This window comes from Xenopus laevis, chromosome 8L (assembly GCF_017654675.1).
Source record: "Xenopus laevis strain J_2021 chromosome 8L, Xenopus_laevis_v10.1, whole genome shotgun sequence".
Classification (NCBI taxonomy): Eukaryota; Metazoa; Chordata; class Amphibia; order Anura; family Pipidae; genus Xenopus; species Xenopus laevis.
In genome coordinates this window covers 74,830,107-74,851,219 of record NC_054385.1, presented here as the reverse complement: position 1 = coordinate 74,851,219, position 21,113 = coordinate 74,830,107, and the positions used below count along the sequence as shown (strand labels likewise).

The following is a 21,113-nucleotide window of genomic DNA, read 5'->3' as shown; positions in this document are numbered from 1 at the left end:
AGATATATACACATATTTTTTTGGATGGAGTTCTGTAACCCTGTTTAACAATTTCCTGATGCATGTGACAAAGACTGCCACTTTTGCTGGGTTCCCATTTCCTTATATAGAGGTTAAAGATTTGCATTACATTACATTGGGTTTTGTGCAGCCGTTCTCAGGCTTGTGGAAGTTGGAGTTTTTCTGAGACTTGCTTTTGTGGTTTAGTTTGTTAGTGATTTTGTCTCATCTTTAGAGGAAGAAGTAGCAAATGATCACTAAACCAAGAGGATAAAGTAGAGAGACCTTCCTTCGTGCAGACACTAGTGTATCTCTAATGCCAGATTGTTTATCTGCACATGCTTCCCTAAATATCTTTAAACTTGCATATCAATGGCAGGTTGATGACTAAGAAATGAAAAGGTAATACATGCTGCTACACAACTACACAATAAGTAACTGCCATCTTGCTAGATGAATTTGCTTATGGGTTGTCAAGCTGTTAAACTTGTTAATACCAGAGGGAGGGTTTCTCAGAAGGTGAGTTGTTTTTCTCATTTTTTTCCACATATTTCTGACAAAAGCTTTGATAGTGATCAGTTATTTTCAGTCACATTATGGATTCAGAGTTCACATTTTTACATAGTTTAGAAGCTTATTGCATCTATTTAATTTTACTCAAGTTATGCCGCCTTATCTCTTTCATCCTCATTGTTCAAATCAGTCAAATGCATGTAATGCAGCAATGTAGTAAATAACCAGTTATTTACATAAGGGATGGGACAATGGCTTTAATTCTGAGTGCATATCTAGAATCCCTGCCATAAAATGACACAGGAACTTTGTTGTCTGCCAGAAAGCCATGGTTACATGATGGCCAGGAAATAGATTTCTCTGTGCAAGCATAATCGTACAATACAACAATAATAAACAGCTTGAGGGATTATGCAAGTTGCTTATTTTGATCTTTATATTATGTACTATAACTTGCTTTGTAATTGGAAAGATTGCATGCTATTAGCTTATTAAGTTTGGCGATAGGTCATGATTGAAATGTATGCTCTAGTTTTTCTCTTCTGCAATGCACACTAGTTCTTTGCATGTTCCATATGGTTTGTTTTCGCTAGGGATGCACCAAATCCAGGATTCGGTTCAGGATTCGGCCAGAATTCGGCCTTTTTCAGCAGGATTCAGATTCTGGCAAATCCCTCTGCCCGGCCGAACCGAATCTGAATTTGCATATGCAAATTAGGGGTGGGTAGGGAAATTGTGGGACTTTTTGTCACAAAATAAGAAAGTAAAAAAATGTTCCCCTTCCCACCCCTAAATATGCAAACTAGGATTAGGATTCGGGTTCAGTATTCAGCAGAATCGGATTCAGGGGTTCTCCGAATCCAAAATAGTGGATTCGGTGCATCCCTAGTTTTTGCCACTTTGAATTTAATATGTTGGACTTTTGAACTATCGTTTTATACTTTGTGCCCATTTAGGTCATTTCGTTTGTGGGACTGTTGTGGTGACTGGTGTTCCCTGTGCTCTTGTACATTTAACCAAACTTTGTGTCAAGTGCACACAATGAATCCTGGTGCAATATTAGCGAGGAAATACATAATTTAGTATTACTTCAGACCCACCAACCTCTGTTTGCTGATATATGTAGCACTGGCAATTTCACTTAATAAAGGACCTAGTATGGTCCAAAATATGTTAACGGTCATTTATAAAGGCAGTACTGTGTGCAAAGTACAATTGTCAGATGCAGTGTTTTCTCCTCCAGCAAAAGAGACTTTCTCCCACCACAACTGCTCCTGGTGGGGGTTGCCCACTGGCATCAGTGTGTGATTTTTGTGCCAAAAGTTTTGTAGCAATTTTAGCAGCCAGTTGACATGGTAATTCTTGGAAATAGCGCTGCATTGTACAGCAGACAAATATGATGGATTGTATAATTTTTTTGTAGTTTGTGAATGTTTGTGAATGTTAGTGAATGAGGTCTGTTAACTCTCATAGAAACTTATACCAGGCTGCAAATAGTTGTGGATGATAGTTATGCATCTTTATGTCTGCAATGCGATGTAATAGTTTATTTGTATTTCTAATCTGAAGATATGTCTCTTAGATACACATCCTATTTTGGTTGGAAATGTAATAGTCTGTGTTCTACCTAAAACTATTCAGTGTGTAATGTGTAAGATCTCCCTGGAGGAAGGGTGTATGATGATGAAGAAGGATTAATATTCACTCCTTTGGAGCAAAACAGCGACTGACCAGAAATGACCTGGGCTCAGGCATTCATACTATTAGCAAAATTAAAGAGAAAAGCCGTACATTGCAAAGGTAATTGAAGAGAAATATTTTGCAACAATACTTATAAACAGGGCTGAATATTCTGTGATGCTGATTTATTACAAAATAATGTAACCACTAAGAATTCAATGTTTCTTCTAAAGGAATAAACCCCATCCTAAAGGCCAGTTCACACAAGTGAATAAAATCCTAAATTGAACTGGTGGTGAGCAGCCACTTCAAATTCGATACTGGTTCATGGATAGCTAATATAGACAAAGAAACAGACCTGTCATAGTTGTAGGTTAAACCACATAATATCAACTATGTTGTGTCTGTACCACAAATATTTTTTTTATTTAATCCATTAAGGATAGGTCTGTGTGTAACAGTTCCCTTCATTAGTAAAATACAGGCTTAGATTGCCTTGACTTTTGTTTCAAAAGCATTGTTTGTTAAAGGAATGGTAACACCAACGATAGAATTGTTTTGTAAGCAATTAAATATAATGTACTGTTTTCAGCTCTGGTGCACTGCTATAGCCCATATAGATAAGTATATGTGTATATAAATGTGTAACCATAAAGGAAGCTCTTCAGCTGGGCAGTGATAGTACATAGTACATAAGGGACTGTTTAAAATGCAGTGACTTTAGTTTTTATACAGGAAGATAAACAAGAGTCCAATTCTGTTAGTATTTCTCAACTGGATTCTAGAAAATTATACCCATTCTCATATAAAATAGGACATTGTTAGGTGTTGGGTGATCAAATACAAATTTAAAGGGGCTGTTCACCTTTGAGTTAACTTTAATATGCTGTAGAGAGTGGTATTCTGAGACAACTTGCAGTTGGTTTTAATTTTCATTTAATTATTTGTGTTTTTTGAGTTACATAGCTATTTATTCAGCAGCTCTCTCGTGTGCAATTTTAGCAATCTGGTTGCTAGGGTCAAAATTACCCTAGCAACCATGATTTGAATAAGAGACTGGACTATGAAAGGAGAGGCCCGAATAGAAAGATGAGTAACAAAAAGTAGCAATAACAATACATTTGTAGCCTTACAGAGCATTTGTTGTTTAGATGGGGTCAGTGACCCTCATTTGAAAGCTGGAAAGTGTCATAAGTCAGATAATTAAAAACTATAATAAATAAATAATGAAGACCAACTGAACAGTTTCTTAGAATAGGCCATTCTATAACATACTAAAATGAACTTTAGGGTAAGGGCACACCTCGCGATTCGTTGAGATTTAGTCGCCTGGCGACTAATCACCTCTTCTTTGGGGCGACTAATCTCCCCGAACGCCTTCCCTCTGTCTTGCACCGGCTATAATGAAAAGTCACCTGCGGCACGGCACATGCGGCGATTCATGTTCTGGATTCACCCGAAGTTGCCTCACAAGGAAAGGTGAACCACCTCTTTAAATGCATTTTCCTTATATGTTTCACTTTCATCCTAAAATTCGCAAATCCAAAGTAGCAGACCCAGGAAGTGTGCCAAATCAAACTGCTCTAGGGTGTGTGCAGATTATTTGGGAGATGACTGCATTCATGGCATCATGCATTTTTCTGATGGCACAAGGGGAGATTTGTCGCCCATTTCCTTACAACTTCTGTGAATTTTGGAAAAACAAAGCAACACATCTGTTTTCCCACTGGCAATTTACATTATTACAGGTAGGAAAGCATTCTAGGGAGAAGTGTCACTGGCAATAGCGCAGATTTATAACAGGCGACAAATTCTCCCAGTGTGCCTTGGCCCTAAGGGTTGATTTTACTCAGACACTATTTGACAGATAAACTGACAATCTGGCCAATAAGCTGCACATATAGCATTAACCAAGTCAGCAGACAATTAGACCAGCTAAACTCTTTTAATTTGTATTTTCCTGCTGACTCCAATTTGTATGTGTGCCATATTATATAACTCCAATCTGCTCTGAAGTCTTGCCATATTATATAACTCGGTTCTAATTTCCTGCTCTTGTCTGTGGTGCAACATCAGCAGTTTTAGTGATAATTATCAAAAACATAATCTGAATACTCTAAATACTTTTATCTAAATCAGAATATTCAGTTCAGGCTATTGGACTATTGTAAAAGTGTGGTACCAGTTACAGGTCTTGTCTGGTTTGTGTGCATGAAAAAATTGATACATTAAATCTCATTACAGTATATGTGAATAAAACTGATTCTGTTCTGTTTACATATCAGTCTCATAAGAAGCCTAAAAGAAAAACAAAAAACTAGTTACCCTAGTGAAGATTTGAAATGATATTTAATTAATGTATGGGCACAGCATGAATTTTGTTTGAAGTCTCATAATAAGGCCACATATGCCATTAAAGTCCTTTGTTTATTGTAAAAACACCACCAAAAAAAGTTACTAAAAATACTTGCGACAACTCCTATTCACTGAAGCTTCCCCCTAAAATGGCATAGCACAACACTGATACTGTCTTTATAAAAGACTGCATTTTTTCCCCAATTTTCTAATTATAGTGTATCTGCTCCCATAGTTGTTAGTCCAGGGTGGTTTATCTGGATCTCAATTCAACTTAAGCTCTATCATACCTCCCAACTGTCCAGTTTTTAGAGGGACAGTCCCTCTTTTGATAGTTCAACCTGCAGTCCCTCATTTGTATTGGAAAGTCCTGTTTCTCTCCGCACTGAACAGGCAGAAAAAGAAACAGTTTCTAACTTAATTGGCTTTTGGCAGAGAGCCCAGAACAGCCACAGCAGAAGATAAGATACATTTGTAACCAGGACCGCCATAAAAAATTGCAGGACCCCATACGACAAAATTTCCTGGGCCCCCTGGGCTGCGCCCACCGCAAGCCCCACCTACAGGTCCGCCCCCCCACCACACAGTAAAAAAACAAAAACAAAAAAATATTGGTGGCTAGGGTTCCCACATGTTAATAAAAAATAAAAATATATTGGTGGTCGGGGCCCACCATAAAAAAAACATTTGTGGCCAGGCCCCCCCCATTAGAAAATATTGGTGGCTAGGACCCCACATGAGAAAAAAAATTGGTGGCCAAAATTGGTGGTCCCCCCACACATTATAAGAAAATTGGTTGCCAGGGCCCCTTAAACGGCCATGCCTTCCCGAAGTCAGCAGCTCTCAGAAAGATGGGGGGCCTGGCTAATCAAGTAAGTGTGGCGTGGCTTGGCCCCCCTTACCCTCGGGCCCCCTACAACTCTCCCCCCTCATGGTTGCCCTGTTTGTAACAATTCAAATGTATTTTGATACACAATCTAGATAAGCAAACAAGTAATTGTAACAATATAAGATAACAGGTCCCTTGGGAAAAGTTCGACTCACAGCTTAAAGGAACAGTAACACCAAAAAAGTGTTTTAAAGTAATGAAAATATCATGTAGTGTTGCCCCGCACTGCTAAAACTGATCTGTTTGCTTCAGAAACACTACTATAGTTCATATAAACAAGCTGCTGTGGAGCAATGTCGGAATTTGAAAAACGGCTATATGGCACAGGTTAACTAATGGATAACAGATAACACCATTAGACAGACAGAGCTTATTTGCTATCTGCTGTGTAATCTGAGCCTTTTCTCCTTTGAATGGCTGCCCCCATTGCTACACAGCAGCTAATTTATATAAACAATAGTAAACACAGCAGTTTTACCAGTGCAGGGCAACACTGCATTATATTTTCATTACTGTAAAACACTTTTATTTTTTGACGTTACTGTTATTTAAAGGGCAATTCACCTTCATTAACAAAACTGTAATAACTGAGAAAAAACACAGAAATATGATCAAACGTTTATAACCTGCGGAATTTTGTAAAATGAACATGGTAATTAGGGGGTGTGTCCAATAAAGTGTGCGTGGTCAAAAATAGCCACACTACTCGTGCCAACTTTTTTGTCCCTCTTTTTTATTTCCAAAATGTTGGTACTATCAAAAATGTATTGTACAGCCACAGGGGACCATCCAAGGAGAGCTTTGGCTTGGACCCAATGCCACCTTAAATCAGCCCTCTGCAGTCATAGCCATGTCACAAGTGACAGTTGCAAGTGTGTTGTCCTTCAGTAACATTTCTAGTAATAAGATGTTAATTTCCATTGCTGGACTTATCCAAAAGTTGGCCAGTATGAGCAATAGGCAAGACAACAACAGTACTGTGGAGCTTGTCCATGGCATCCATGTGATGTGGTAGTGGGTTGCCTCCCTGGGTTCTACTGTCTTCCCCTAACACCAACGATAGGAACATGGGGCAACACAGACAAGGAAGGTGCATGGCTTATAGCCACATTTATTCTCGAAAAAAGAATGTGCATACAGTTTTGGGGTGGTAACCTTTCCTCAGGTGCAAAAAGGTACGAGTGACTGATCACAGCAAACATCTTTATACATATATCTCCACAATCACACCCACAAGGGGTGCAGTTAATATATAATTATTACCAAGTGTTCCATATAGCTGCATAATAGCATAGCCCACAATAAATGTCCATATAAAACCAGCCTGTCGGGTTTATTTCATGTTTACATGATTTTCTAGTAGACAAAGTATGATTATCAGAATTATAGAAAGATCTCTTATCTGGAAAAACCCAGGTCCTGAGCATTCTGGATAACAGGTCCCATACCTGTATATGTATTTATGTACGTAATGGGGTCATTTTTGTCTTTTTTTAACCCAGATTAACTACTCTACGCTACTGCAAGGGTTAAATGAAAGGGTCCTAAACAAAATAGCGCAGCAGTTATTCAGCAGTTATTCTAATGGAATACTATACCAACCTACCCTGTCACTAGAGTGTGTAGATTTGTGTCTACCACTTTCTTCGGAATTATTACCTGTAAACTGTAGTTTTTGTTGTTAATACTAACCTAAACCTAACTAATTACAAATATTTTAGTATAGTTAAATATATTAATATCAACTAACTTTTGCTATGTTGTTTTTTTTGGGGGGAGGGCAAGCAAAACCGTGCATTAGATACTGGATATAGGTTTGGTTCTGAGCTATGCATAAAGAACATCTTTTTTTAGTCTTTCTGTTTCGGTGTATATAGCCTTCTAAGTATTTTAATAACCTTAGAAAATTTGGTTAATTATGTTTTCTCCTAATCACTTCCTCAGGTTTCATTTGCTGACCCTGGATCTTAGAGCCACAGAATGAGAATGGGAATAGGAGTGTGAAAATGGCCCATATCATTGCCACACAGAAATCTGACTGGGTCTCTTTTAATGATGACCTAATTTTGCAAGGTACTAAAAGAATGGGAGGTGCAGCTTTACATTTTTTCATTGTATTTCTTTTTTAACATTATGGGAACATTTTCTTACTCTGGCTCTACCTATTGGTCAACTTCATTGGATATTAATTAATTAATTATTGTTTTCTTATAGGGAAATGCAAGGGTAATTAATTTAAGATTAATATTTAAACACAGCCAAATGCTTGCACTCTGAACCAGTCTTTGATTACTGTGGGTGCTGGGCCAAATCTTATGTATAGCTCAAAATGATTTTATTATTCATTCTTTTATTATTCATACATATTATTCATATTTGTGCATCCAATGTTTTGGCCCACATTAGGGCCTTTATGATAAAGGCCCTAATGTGGGCTGAAACTTTGGGTGCACAAGTATGAATAATAAAATATGATGGTTCACTGATTGTGTACTGCTGGTCCTTTTGAGCTACATATATGTGTATATATGTGTGTGTGTGTGTGTGTGTGTTTGTATGCAATGTGGAAGCTTTTGGGGTGTTTTTTTTGGGAATCAATATTTATTATGTATAAAAATTATTATGTATAAAATATTTCTTATGAATTTATGTGTGAACATGACATTGGTAATATACTCTTGTGGGGGTTATTTACTAAAATTCGAATCTATTTTACATTTTTATTAAACCAAGCTCGACCAAACTCCCATCCATAAAATAACTCGAAAAAGTATGGTTGGGAAAAAAAACTAGATAAAATTGAGTGAAAACCCAAATCACTCAGTCTTTTTGGGTTATCGCCCAAAAACTCCAAATTTTCTGGATTATTGGACAAAACCCAGCGCAGATCACAATATATCCAAATTGTAAAAGGGACATCTCCCATTGACTTATACATGACCACAACAGGTTTAAGATGGCAGATTTCTGGATTCAGACATTTTCCAGCTTCAGGTATAATAAATCTTGAAAAAAATCTAAGTTTTCCCTCTAAAAATTCAAGTTTTTGCCCAAAAACCTTGAGTTTAGTTAATAACCCTCTAAACCTTTACAGTGGCAGAGGTAAAACCTCTTGTCTGTCACATGATAGAAGCACTATATTAATTGTGATCCTATTTCCTCTGTCTTTACTCAAGGTGCCACTGAGCAGAACCAAGGCAGCCAGCTCCCAAAGCAGTTTTCAGATCCAGAGAAATCTCTTTTGAGCCTACAGAGTTCTCCTGTAAATGAGATCAGGCCTACAGTTGCTGACAATTTGGTGTCTGGCCATTTAAGTAAACCTCAGGATCATCTGAACTTGGGTTTATCTACTTGGGTTCAGTTTGAAGAACCACTTCCTCCTGTTGCCAAAGAAAATGGAAAAACAGGTACAGACTAGCTTATTTTATTGGTAAGGACCCTATAATTTAAAATGAGGTCGTTCACCTTCACAAAACACAAAACTTTACAGGAGAAATGATGTCACGGAAAAAACAACGACCAGTCCAATTCACAAATCTTTTTTGGTGTTCATTCATAAATAAAGACACAGAAAAGAGTTTACCAGTTTGTACAAACTTCCCCCAGACTTCCATTGCATTTGAGTTTTTTTTTCAGGTACAGAATCTATTCAGAATACAATTCTGAGCAGTCTTACAAGGTAGTGGTCTAAAGCAAAGAATGGGATTTAACTGACGAAATCTGGAGAACACTTTATGACAAAAAAACAGTTAGGGAGAGGGGGAAATGCATTGATAAATGAGCTACTGTAAATCAAAAAAAAAATTCAGAATGTTAGAAAGGTTTAATGAATGTGATAAAATGAAACGTCTGGAAAATGATAACATGATTATTATAAAAAGAATAAAAGAAATCCAACATTACATTATTTATATCTTCTCTGTAGCATCCTCTGTTGGAGCACCAGACCAGAAATGCTTTGGTCAGGCCCCCTCAGGAAGGTCCTCTCTGACATCACAGAGCAACTCAGATGTCCGCTATGAGGATATCAGCATGGCCAGCATTGGGCCACACAAAGATCTCTCCTCTATTCAAACAGACAATGCTCCCAGTGAGGATGCCTCTGGCACAGGCTCACCAGGTAAGTCTTTAAGCCAGTAAGGGAGATAGGAAGCAAATGAATATTGAGTCTGGCCCAATGTGTGAAAAATAGGTGCAAACCTGAGGTGCAAAGGAGGCCCTGTACCTAATACCTTCTCATGGCTCATTGAGTAAAGGGCTCCCTTGGGCATGTCAGAGTTGCTTTATCATCATTTAAAACATTATACCAAATCAAGATACTCCATGTGGTAGTCTGTACTATTTACCCACATTCATATCTTTATTGCTTGGCAATACCTTTGGTTGAGGTACTTGGGAAAAGTACTTAAGGATGAAAGCATTAGTTGATACTCAGCAGTACCACAGTACCTTAGCATATCCTGGTGGGACTGTTTCTAATTTCCATCACAGGACAATATAACATCTCTATCATTATAGCACCATCTACATCCAAATGTTGTGAATATAGGCACTTGGTCTCATGTTCTGTGGTGGGCCCTAGGAGGCCCAGACGAACTCTGCTTATAGTGTAGAGATCTCACACCTGGTGCAATACACTGGTCCATGACTACAGTGGACTTGTTTTATGGACTTACACAGGGGCCTGTCTAAATGTCAGTTTGATTAACGCTGATAAATGGCATCATCATCGGCATGGGGGACTCACTACTGCTGCAACTTCAAGGGCCCTCCTTGAACCTCCCAGGCCTGGGTTGTGGGGCCCATGAGGGCCAGGGCCCACCAGATTTTCACCTGGTGTCTTGCTGGCCCAGTCTGACCCTGCAGGGCATATTTAAACTATATGAAGTGGAATTGTTAACCTAAATGTAAGTGGCTGACAAAAATAGCTCCCCAAACCACCAATGCAGCCTGTACTTGATATCAATGGCTTACAAACACACAGTTGTACATTAACAGGCTGAAAACCACATGTACCATTGTAAACTCAATGATAGGTGGCACAGAGGCACTTAACCAGATGAGAAAATCCCAGGTGTAACATTAGCCTTATGATATGGGCAAATTCTGTTTTAGGACTATGAAGATTTTCATTCATCCAGGTCATGGTATATCTAGTATAGGTAAATCTAAAAACAACTGGACTTGCTGAGTAATCAATGAAGACGTTTCACTACTCATCCGAGGAGCTTCAGTTGAACTGAAGAATCTGCACGGATGAGTAGTGAAATGTCTTCATTGATTACTCAGCAAGTCCAGTTGTCTTTAGATTTACCTTCTTCTGTTTTAGGTTATGCTTTGCTTTTAAAGTGAAATGACACATCACAAGGGGATTGTTATATCATTCAGCTGCATTTGAGGGTCTGCTGCTGCGAGGGGTGGCAGATCCAGTGTCACTCGATGATGGGATTTCTCATTTCTGAAAAACATAGGACTTTGCACCTTATATTATATAAGTAGAAAAAAAAGAAATACAGTTGTTATGCTGCTTTAAAAACATTTTCATTATCAACTCTCATATATAAAAATATGCAGAGCATACACTTTAATACATTATTAAACAAATTCACCTTCAAGCTCTGATGTCCCTGTTTTTTAAAGCTATTGTTTCTGTGATTCCTTGGATTTGTCCTGGTGAAACTCTCTAAAGAGAACATTCCAGCCAACAGCACTCTTTTGTGTGGAGGATGGTTTGGGCTTCTTTTCAGGTTTTGCTAGATTCCTGTGTATGGTGCAGACTGGGCAGTGGGGGTATGCTCAGTCTCCTGGGATACACAGAGCTCCCACCAGGAATGTTTTGTGTTAAGAGAATAACACAGTGGAGGTCTGCTGCAGCACCTTTTGTGCAAAGTTTCACATTCTTCATCAGTTCTCACTGCAAGCATATTTTGTGTTGGCAGTTGCAGAGGGTTATTGGGGGCTTGTGTTAGCCGTAGCTCCCTGTAAGCTTCTCGGATCTGGAAGCATTTAGAAATGAGAGAAATGAAGAACAGTGATAATGTATTCCACAAAACCCTCCCCCAATTTCTTAACTGGAGCTTTCCTTCTACATTCCACATATCTAGACAAATGAGCACGGTGCATAAAAACCTCCCAAGTTATGCCAATATGAACCCCAGAAAGCTTTGCTATGCACCTGATTTACTACAATATTTTTGTACTTAAAGTAAGTGTGAGGTGATAAATGACTATGATTTGAGGGCTAGTGTGTACCTGTAGGAGACCAGGGGGAAATAAATATTCTGGCATTAAGTATTTCTGTGGACGATAAGTGTTACAGTGGGTATCTATATGTCTGTATAAGATAATTGTCTATTTGAGGGAAAGGATAGGGAGGGATAATTACAACATATTATTATTGCATAAATCATATTTGTATCGTTCTTTGGTTGTACAGTAGATTAGTTGGAGTATATTTCTTAGTCCAGCTGTGTCCACAGTCCAGCATGGTGGCCAGAAGCAGCTGTTAGAGGAATGTGTGCAACAGGTGTGTGGGGGTAAGGCTGGGAGTTTATGCATACACGCCTCATATCAGGAGGGGGACAGGGTGAATCCACACCTGCACTTGGGGATGAGCCAAGGGAGGGAGTCCCAGAAATCAGAAAGTGAGAGTGCCATTCCTACAGGGGCTGGATCAGTGGGTATTTCAGATCCTGTTTGTTTACACAAAGTAGGGGCGGTATTCTGACAGTCATTAGCATTGGGAAGCTAGTTTAGTATCCTATAAATACCAGGCTTTACAGGCACAGCAAGTTTGACATACAAGGTGAAGACACCATGAGGGTTGTGCTGGGTAAGGCAAATATATATGCATAGCTCTGTTAGAATATTTGCTAAAGTACTTAACTTAAAATCTGTTATAAAGTAGAGATGTATTATGGCAATTGGTGGGGACAAGCCATGCCTTGCTGAGGATTTTACAATCCATTGTATTCAAGCAAGACGTCATTCAGGCACTTTGCCGATTTACTAACGGGCGCAGGTGTAATTTCGCTGGCGAAAGAGACTGACGCTAGCGATCATTCGCTATCTATCGGCAGGCGTATTTTTTCCCCCATACATTTTCTTACATATGGAACATAAACTATACAGTGGGCTTATGTGTAGGGCATTATAACAACTCTATTTTATTTATTAAGGTTCCATGGACTTGTTTAATGTAATGTATTTGCTGCAATATATACGCCCTTTATAATTCCCCGCCGTATGCATATTAGGCAATGCTAGCGCATCTTCGCTTTTCTGCCGAAGTAACGATAGAGAAAATTCGCCAGCGTTCAGTGCCCTGGACGCAACTTAACATCTTAGTGAATTAGTGTTGTCCTAGGGAATTTACGACTGGCGAAGTGTTGCAAAGGCTGCAAAGTATCACCAGTTTGGGAATTTGCCCCAATGTGGTGTTAATTTTTTTATTTCTTTGGTGTTCTCTTCTGTAGTACCGTAGCTGCAACCTGGAGGAGGCTCACTGTGATTGGCTGCACTGCTGTATTGAGTTGCAGTCGGACACTTATCTACTTGATATACAGCCTTAAATATAGGTCAATGCAGCTGAAATACCTTTTATACCTAGATGTAATGGTTGCTATAAAATAGATATTCCTAGTGAACAGTACATTCTGATAGTAATTTGATTATATTTTAAACAGAAAAATTAAAGGTAGCCTCAAGCAAGAACAGAATAACCTTAACCGACTGGGGCCAAAATTGGTCATAATGGTGTTTAGATTGTTCTCCATTTATTTTTATACAGAGAAATATCCTTTACCCCTCCAGTGGAATAAAAGTACTTGGGGTCACGTGTCTCAAGGCTAATTTTACAGCAGTGTAGTCCTAATTGTGATGATATTCACAGGTCTCAACAGCGAAGGCTTTATTATCATCAATTTATTTTAAAAAATGTATATATAACAGCAAGTTACAGCCAGTCTTCCATAGGAATACATTCTATAAATTCTAATCCTATGCTTGGGTTACAGAGCCATTACACCAAGCTTAAAGGGATACTGTCATGGGGAAAAAAAAAATTTTTCAGAATGAATCCGTTAATAGTGCTGCTCCAGCAGAATTCTGCACTGAAATCCATTTCTCAAAAGAGCAAACTGATTTTTTTATATTAGATTTTGAAATCTGACATGGGGCTAGACATATTGTCAATTTCCCAGCTGCCCCAAGTCATGTGACTTGTGCTCTGATAAACTTCAATTACTCTTTACTGCTGTACTGCAAGTTGGAGTGATATCACCCCCCTCCCTTTCCCCCCAGCAGCCAAACAAAAGAACAATGGGAAGGTAACCAGATAACAGCTCCCTAACACAAGATAACAGCTGCCTGGTAGATCTAAGAACAGCACTCAATAGTAAAAACCCATGTCCCACTGAGACACATTCAGTTACATTGAGAAGGAAAAACAGAAGCCTGCCAGAAAGCATTTCTCTCCTAAAGTGCAGGCACAAGTCACATGACCAGGGGCAGCTGGGAAATTGACAAAATGTCTAGCCCCATGTCAGATTTCAAAATTGAATATAAAAAAAACTGTTTGCTCTTTTGAGAAATGGATTTCAGTGCAGAATTCTGCTGGAGTAGCACTATTAACTGATGCGTTTTGAAAAAAACATGTTTTCCGATGACAGGATCCCTTTAATCTTGGTCCCTACAGAAAAAGTTCAAGACAACTGCAAGATGATTTCAGTGATGTATAGAGGATGGCAAGATGGCTTCACTTCTGCATATGTATGACAGTTATAGAAGGTAGCAAGACAGCACTTATTTTGGGAAACTGTTATGACAATGAAATGCTGTTTGGCTGTTAGTGTAATAATTTAGTGTTTGGCATTGAGAGACTAGTACTAATATTAAACATTGCAGTGATTTACACCGGGCCCAAGCTTTAGATTCTGGTAAATGCCAGAGGAGCTGCTATAAGATGCCACAGACAGTAACTATTTATTGGACCTTTTGGAGGGCTTTTTGAATGCCAGGGCCAGATTTACATGTAAGTGGTACTCAAAGAGAGAAGCTGTGTCAGTAAGCTGATGTTACTATATCCTTCTGAGAATGTATGCTTTTTTAGAAACTCATGCAGAATCTTTATTATTTTCTCCATAGCAACCAGAGTTGTGTTTTTCCTCAGAATAGTGTAGAAGTGGATAAAAGATAGTGAAAGTAGCTCACATATTGTCTGGCACTTAATCCTGAATCAAAATGTAAACACTCCTTTAATTTGCATGTATAAATGGATACATATATGTGTGTGCCATTTGTTTCAAATAATATGAGGGAAATGTATTAAAATTCACAAAAAGAACAAATTTGTGCACGAATAAGAATGAAAATTTGCATGTCGCAGTGTAATATTCTCTATTAGGAGAATGCTTGAAAGTGGCTTAAACTTTTGAAGCGAACAATTTTCTCATTAAGAAGCTTTATTACATACACTGCACACTATTGCAAACTATAAAATTCACAATCACTATCCTACTGTCAGGTGAGGGGAAAAATGTTCCCAAAGGCAAAATTGTTCGCAATGAGACAATTTATTCGCATTGCAGACGCATTGCAAAAAATTTCCCGTTAGTGACCAATATTGCATTCCCCCATATGCCTGTTTTTAAGTGGGGTAAAGGTGACCCTTGCAACTGTGTTTTGTAGTTTAGGTCTTGTTATGTTTTGGGTAGCCGACGATGAGTAGAGCATAACAGAGCTCATGCAGCCATTATACAACAGTAACTTTCACTTTTAAGCTACCAGGAAGTATGCACAGAATAAGTATGAGCACAGTGAGATCTACAGGCCATTTGCATGAACACCACAGGTCTCTTGTCTTCTATGCTTATATGTGTTTCTTGCACTACAGAATTTAATTTTTTTATACAATTTCATGCAGTCAGTGCACTGCATTTTGGTATTTCAGCTGCAAAGGAATTCCTTTTGTGGGGTTACTGTAGCCTGGAGAGCAGATAAATCAGAGACTTTTATACCAGTTGCTACAGCATATAATCTTGTCAACATATCACCTTAGTAAGGATGCTTATATATACATGTATAGATTCCCAAACAGTCCTGCACCCTATATATATTAAACAAGTCCCTGTTTAGAGAGAGGCCCCATTAGACACTCTACCACAGTGCTGCAATTTCTTTCTTTCTTTCTTTCTTCTCTCTCCACTTGCCTTGTGTCTGCCCCGGTGAAAGAGAGAGTACAAAAATCCCTTCAGCACATTTGAGTGACAGGCCGCCACCAGGGCTCTTGCTGAAGCATGCACAGTGCATACACTCGCTCCTCACAAAGCCCACATACACAGCAAGGGAATAGGACATGCAGACACATACGGTGAGTGCAGCAGGGTGGATTTTCACCTTGTACATCCTGGCTACTTTCTTATTCTTTGTCCTTCCTGTGCCCAGTTGTTGTATTTGCAAGAGGTAAGTAGGAAAGGTTTTTTTTGTTTACCTGTTTTGAAATGTAGATGTTATTGCATAAAGTATGCTAGTTTTTCAGTTACTAAGAACATGGGAGGTACAAATGTAAATGCAGGATTTAACTCTGCCTTTCCTTGCTTTATACTAGGCAATGTATTCTGCTGCTATTATGTTGTAGAAATACAAGAAACCACCAACCATCTGCCAACCAAAACTCCATCCCCCACTTGTCACAAACTTAATGAACTCACTCCTAACCGCTACATGCATTTACAGTGAAACATTACTCATTGCTATTTGGGGTAAAAATTACATCATTCTTACACTATACAGTAGAATTGGATATAGTGCAGGCTCCTCGCCCAGCAGTACTGCTCTATTTTACACATGTCTGTGCAATTGCCAGGCATATGGCAAACACAAATAAATTCCCAGATAACAAAGCAACATTTTTGCATTTTCTGATTTCTGTTTGAAGGACAGCGGAGATGTAGGAAGGAAAGGGAGTTGGTAATTCCTAAAAAATGTAACAAACAAGTTACCTCTTTTGAGCAGTATCTGCCCACTAAATATATATCCTTGTGGGTATTAAAATTCCATTGCAAAGCATAGAGTGTAGGAAGTGTGCAGGCAGCCTCCATGGCACGGAGGTGCATTGGGAGAAAAACCTGTTTTGTAGGATTCCTGTATTGCTAAATGGCAGATTTAGTGCCTGGGCTGTTAGGACTCTGTTATGACTGTGCTTACAGGACTGTGCTGCTCTCACAGATGTTAAAATAAAATATAAAAATTCACTGTAGCTGCAGAGCTACTCTTCTCTATATATTGCACAGAGGTTGTGCTGTTTCCCTGAGCATAGTTCAGTAGGCTACTTGTAGAGAGCCTCCAAGAGGGCCATTTGCGTTTCTAATGGTGGGCAAGTTTGAAGTATGTGTTGGTTTTTAACACCTAACTATGGAGATTTACTTTTGGCACTTTTAAGTTCCTGAGTGCCATGTTGCTCATAAAATGCTAAAGAAGTGAGAAAAGCAATATGATGGTAGATGTTACCCCTTTTGTTCTGGCAGTCATGGGAATAAAGTGAAAACATCTGAACCTGCTTTTCTTCTTATATAGAGGAATGCCAATTACCCCTCCAGTGGAATAAAGTACTTGGAGTAACATGTCTAAACAGAGAAGGCTACTTTTACACCAGTGTACTCTTAATTGTAATAAGTCTTCTTCCTGATGCTTTGTTTTATACAAAATCCGTGGCCCTGTTGTGCTATGGCTGGGGCCCCTTATTTTAGCAAAAAAACCAAACTATTGAAATCAGGGATGTCCAACTTACAACACCCACTCTGCTGTTCCATTACCTTGGCTGAAAGCTTAATGGTTATACTACTGAGCAATAAATCAACATTTTTACTTTAATTAAGCACATATTTCTGGCTTAGTAGTGAGGGGACCTCTGAACTAGAGACTCTACAGTGTTCTCCAGCTGGTGTCTTAGCTGACACTCATATAGCTGCAGTCTAAATGGTCAGTGCAGAACATCTGGAAGATCAAAAAATGTGAAGTTAAGTGTGAATGCATATAAAACGTTGTATTGTTGAGTTTCTGGCCCCTTAAGGTGTGCCTGTTTAACCAGGACCTGACTGTTTTTTTGTAACATGAACTTTCACTCGAACAGCAGGTAAGAACACAATTTGCAGTGGTTAAATAAACATATGATTGCTATTGGTGGGAAAGTTCTACAGAGAACTATGGGTGGGGTCTGGAAACGATCAAGTTCTTTATACACATAAAATCAAAAATGTTATGAAGTGTGTTAAGCTATGACACAGCAACCTATCTTGTTATAAAATGGATGTATAATTGATCAAGCAACATTTGGTAATAAACAAGCAACATTTGGTGCACCTGCAAGATAGCTGACTGGCCAACAAGAAAAAAAACTTGATGGCCTATAGCAACAATCAAATGTTAATTGGGCAAAGTAGTAGTAGATGGGTCAGCTTTTCAGCACAGAGTTCTGATTGATTGCACATTCAGTACATGAAGCATCTTCAAATTGTCCCCTACCCCACCCCCCAAACACGCACAGAAGAAAGATTTTACCAGTTACACAAGAGCCTGAAGTTGTATTGATAAACCCCTCACTGGCAGATACTAGATTGCCCCTAGGAAGGCACAATAAAGCTAGCCAATGCATCTGCAGATTCTGCTAGAGATGTTGTAAAGGTTCAGTGAGGCATGTGCTAACAGTCATCCTAACAGAAATTTATGATGGATCTACAGCATATATATATATATATACAGTGATTTTACTTGGCTGCATCGGAAAAAAAGGGAGTTGTATTGAAAATATTATAGTCTTATTTATCACTGTTTCTTAGTCTTCATCATAATCATATTCTAGTTCTATAAGTTATGCATAGTAATAAATTAGCTATGAAACATTAGGATCAGTGAGCCCTATTTATGTTTGCCAATTCTGCTAAAATAAAGGGATAAAAACTTACTCTTTTCAGTAATCATCAACATTGTATTTTGTCATTCCGACTATTGCACAGTGACTATGTAGTTAATGGTTCATGGTTGGCAACAAATCTCTTACATTTTCATGTTATGGAATAAGAAAGATTCTTAACAACAATACAAGATACAGTTTCTGTTCTGGTGACTGCCTAATCTCTGTAATGCTGCATGCATTTCCCCCTGCGATTCACTCGCATTTATCCGACTGTGTTTCTGTCTCTTTATCAACTATTGTGGAATATCTCACCAAAGTGTTGCCTAAATATACACACACTTCTCACCATGTGCATACATATCTAGCAGCTACCTGTGTTGGCCAAACATTTCACTTTTGTCCACATGTAATATCACGTAGAGCCACAAAAGTAGTGCAAGCAGAAATGGCATTCTGACTGTTGTGTCTGTGAAAACATTAAAAACTCCTTTATTATTATGATTTCCCTGGGCTATGCCGTCTGCTGCATGACCTGACCTGCCTTGCTGTTCTATTGTAGATGATTCAGAGATACAGCTAGGGGAGCAGTAGACAAATCTGCAATCCTTTATTTCACCCCAAGTGTGTATCTGGCAATACAGTAACACTTTTTCATAAAAAACTTTGTTTGTTTGTTTTGTTGAGGGTCCATTTCTGAGACTTAAACAGTCTAAGGGGTTTATTTACTAAACTCTGAATGCAAAAATCACAAAAAATTTGTGATTTCTTTAAATAAAATCGGACTTTTAAATAAATCACAAATTTTTAGGAATTTATTAAACCCAGAGGATGGAAAAGTCAGAATCTGAAAATCCGGCATCTCAGACTTGTCGAGGTTGCATATAAGTCAGTGGGAGAAGTCCCAATGATTTTTTGATGTGTGCTGGGTTTCGTGCAATACCCAGAAGTATTCGGATGAAAACTCACGAAAAAATCATGAAAATCGCATGAAAAATCCGAAAAAATTGTGAAAATCATATTTTTTTCCGACAAAGCAAATTTTTGGGAAAATGTTATAACAAATAAGCATAAAAAACCAGAGCGGATTTGATTGGAGTTTGTAGCAGAAAATATTGAGATAAATTTTGATAAATAACCCCCTAATTATAGGGTTTCCTAGTGCCTTGTGTCTCCTGGGGTCCTGGCCCACATGTGCAAAATATGGGTGCAATCTGCTAAGTTTTTACCCCACAATACAATGTGTGTCTTGTATCCAGTGTAATTGTAGGCATTACAAGCTGTCATAATACAGGAGGAGCAGAAAAATATGTACAAGTTGAAAACCTTTGCATCCAATGTATCCTATAATGTACATGTATGCACCCACTATTCAATGTGATTTTAGTTATATCTCAATGTGAAAGCCTCTTCTAGTCTCTCAGCATATTCTCAGAACTCTTGATTAGCTCTAGTGGAGTTTCTGCTGCTTTTATATCTATATGCAACTTTTTTTTCTGTTCTTCGAAGAATTTATTGCCTTGCCCATTTAAATCCAGGACACAGTCTTAAGGGAAATTTATGATTCTCAAACCATCAATATATGGAAACCATCTGGTCAATAGGCTGTCTAATCATGGAGGCATTTGTCCTAGCCTTGGTCAAAGCAGCAGTTACATGCAGCATGTCATCTGAGAAGATTTTGATGGCCGTTCTACCTTAACTAATGCAAGAAAACGTAAATATTGGTTAAAATAAATTAATATAAAAAAGTGGTTTTGTTTTATATTTAAGGGACTTTATTTTGCACTGAGCTGTTCCAGTATATCCATATACAGATTTATGGAATATATGGAATCAGTTAGTAAGCCTCACCCTGGTTTGATTCAGGAGTGTCCAGGCCAGCAAACAATATTCATCTCAAATCTCTCCCTAACTCCAAACCCCACCTCCACAGTTTGCAGCATTGTACAAAACCACAATATAATAACCAGGCAAATCTGAACAAATCTCTGATAAATCTGCACAATAAAAGAGAGAATTAGATTCATTGCCATAGCAACAGGTTAAATATTCTGTTTACCATTCTTTTAATTTTCTGTGCACCCTGGGTCATGGCTCATAAAAGGGATACTGTCATGGGAAAACATGTTCTTTTCCAAAACACATCAGTTAATAGTGCTGCTGCAGCAGAATTCTGCACTGAAATCCATTTCTCAAAAGTGCAAACAGATTTTTTTATATTCAATTTTGAAATCTGACATGGGGCTAGATATTTTGTCAGTTTCCCAGCTGCCCCAATCATGTGACTTGTGCCTGCACTTAAGGATGGAATTACTTTCTGGCAGGCTGTTATTTCTCCTACTTAATGTAACTGAATCAGTCTCAGTGGGACTTGGCTTTTACTATTTAGTGCTGTTCTTAGATCTACCAGGGAGCTGTTATCTTGTGTTAGGGAGCTGTATCTCGTTACCTTCCCATTGTTCTGTTGTTAGGCTGATGGGGGGAGGGGTGATATCACTCCAACTTGCAGTAGAGCAGTAAAGAGTGACTGAAGTTTATCAAAGCACAAGTCACATGACTGGAGGCAGCTGGGAAATTGACAAAATGTCTAGCCCCATATAAGATTTCAAAATTGAATATAACAAAATTTGTTTGCTCTTTTGAAAAATGGATTTCAGTGCAGAATTCTGCTGAAGCAGCACTATTAACTGATTCATTTTGAAAAGAACATGTTTTCCCATGACAGTATCCCTTTAATATAATGTGTGGAAATCAGTATTTAAA

General features: G+C 38.4%; 1 protein-coding gene across 3 annotated transcripts in view; it reads left to right on the top strand.

Annotated features, from left to right (window-relative positions):
* Positions 1-21,113, top strand: part of LOC121397070 (stonin-2-like) — a 56,214-nt gene that overhangs the window by 11,681 nt on the left and 23,420 nt on the right. For 2 of the 3 annotated variants that reach the window (XM_041572999.1, XM_041573000.1), the window contains exons 2-4: positions 7,382-7,510; positions 8,614-8,844; positions 9,363-9,557. In XM_041572999.1, the coding sequence (XP_041428933.1) occupies positions 7,444-7,510; positions 8,614-8,844; positions 9,363-9,557 (493 nt within the window). In that variant the 5' untranslated portion in view covers positions 7,382-7,443. Of the gene's footprint in view, positions 1-7,381; positions 7,511-8,613; positions 8,845-9,362; positions 9,558-12,166; positions 12,270-21,113 lie in introns of those variants that run through there. The other variant, XM_041573001.1, reaches the window with a different exon arrangement.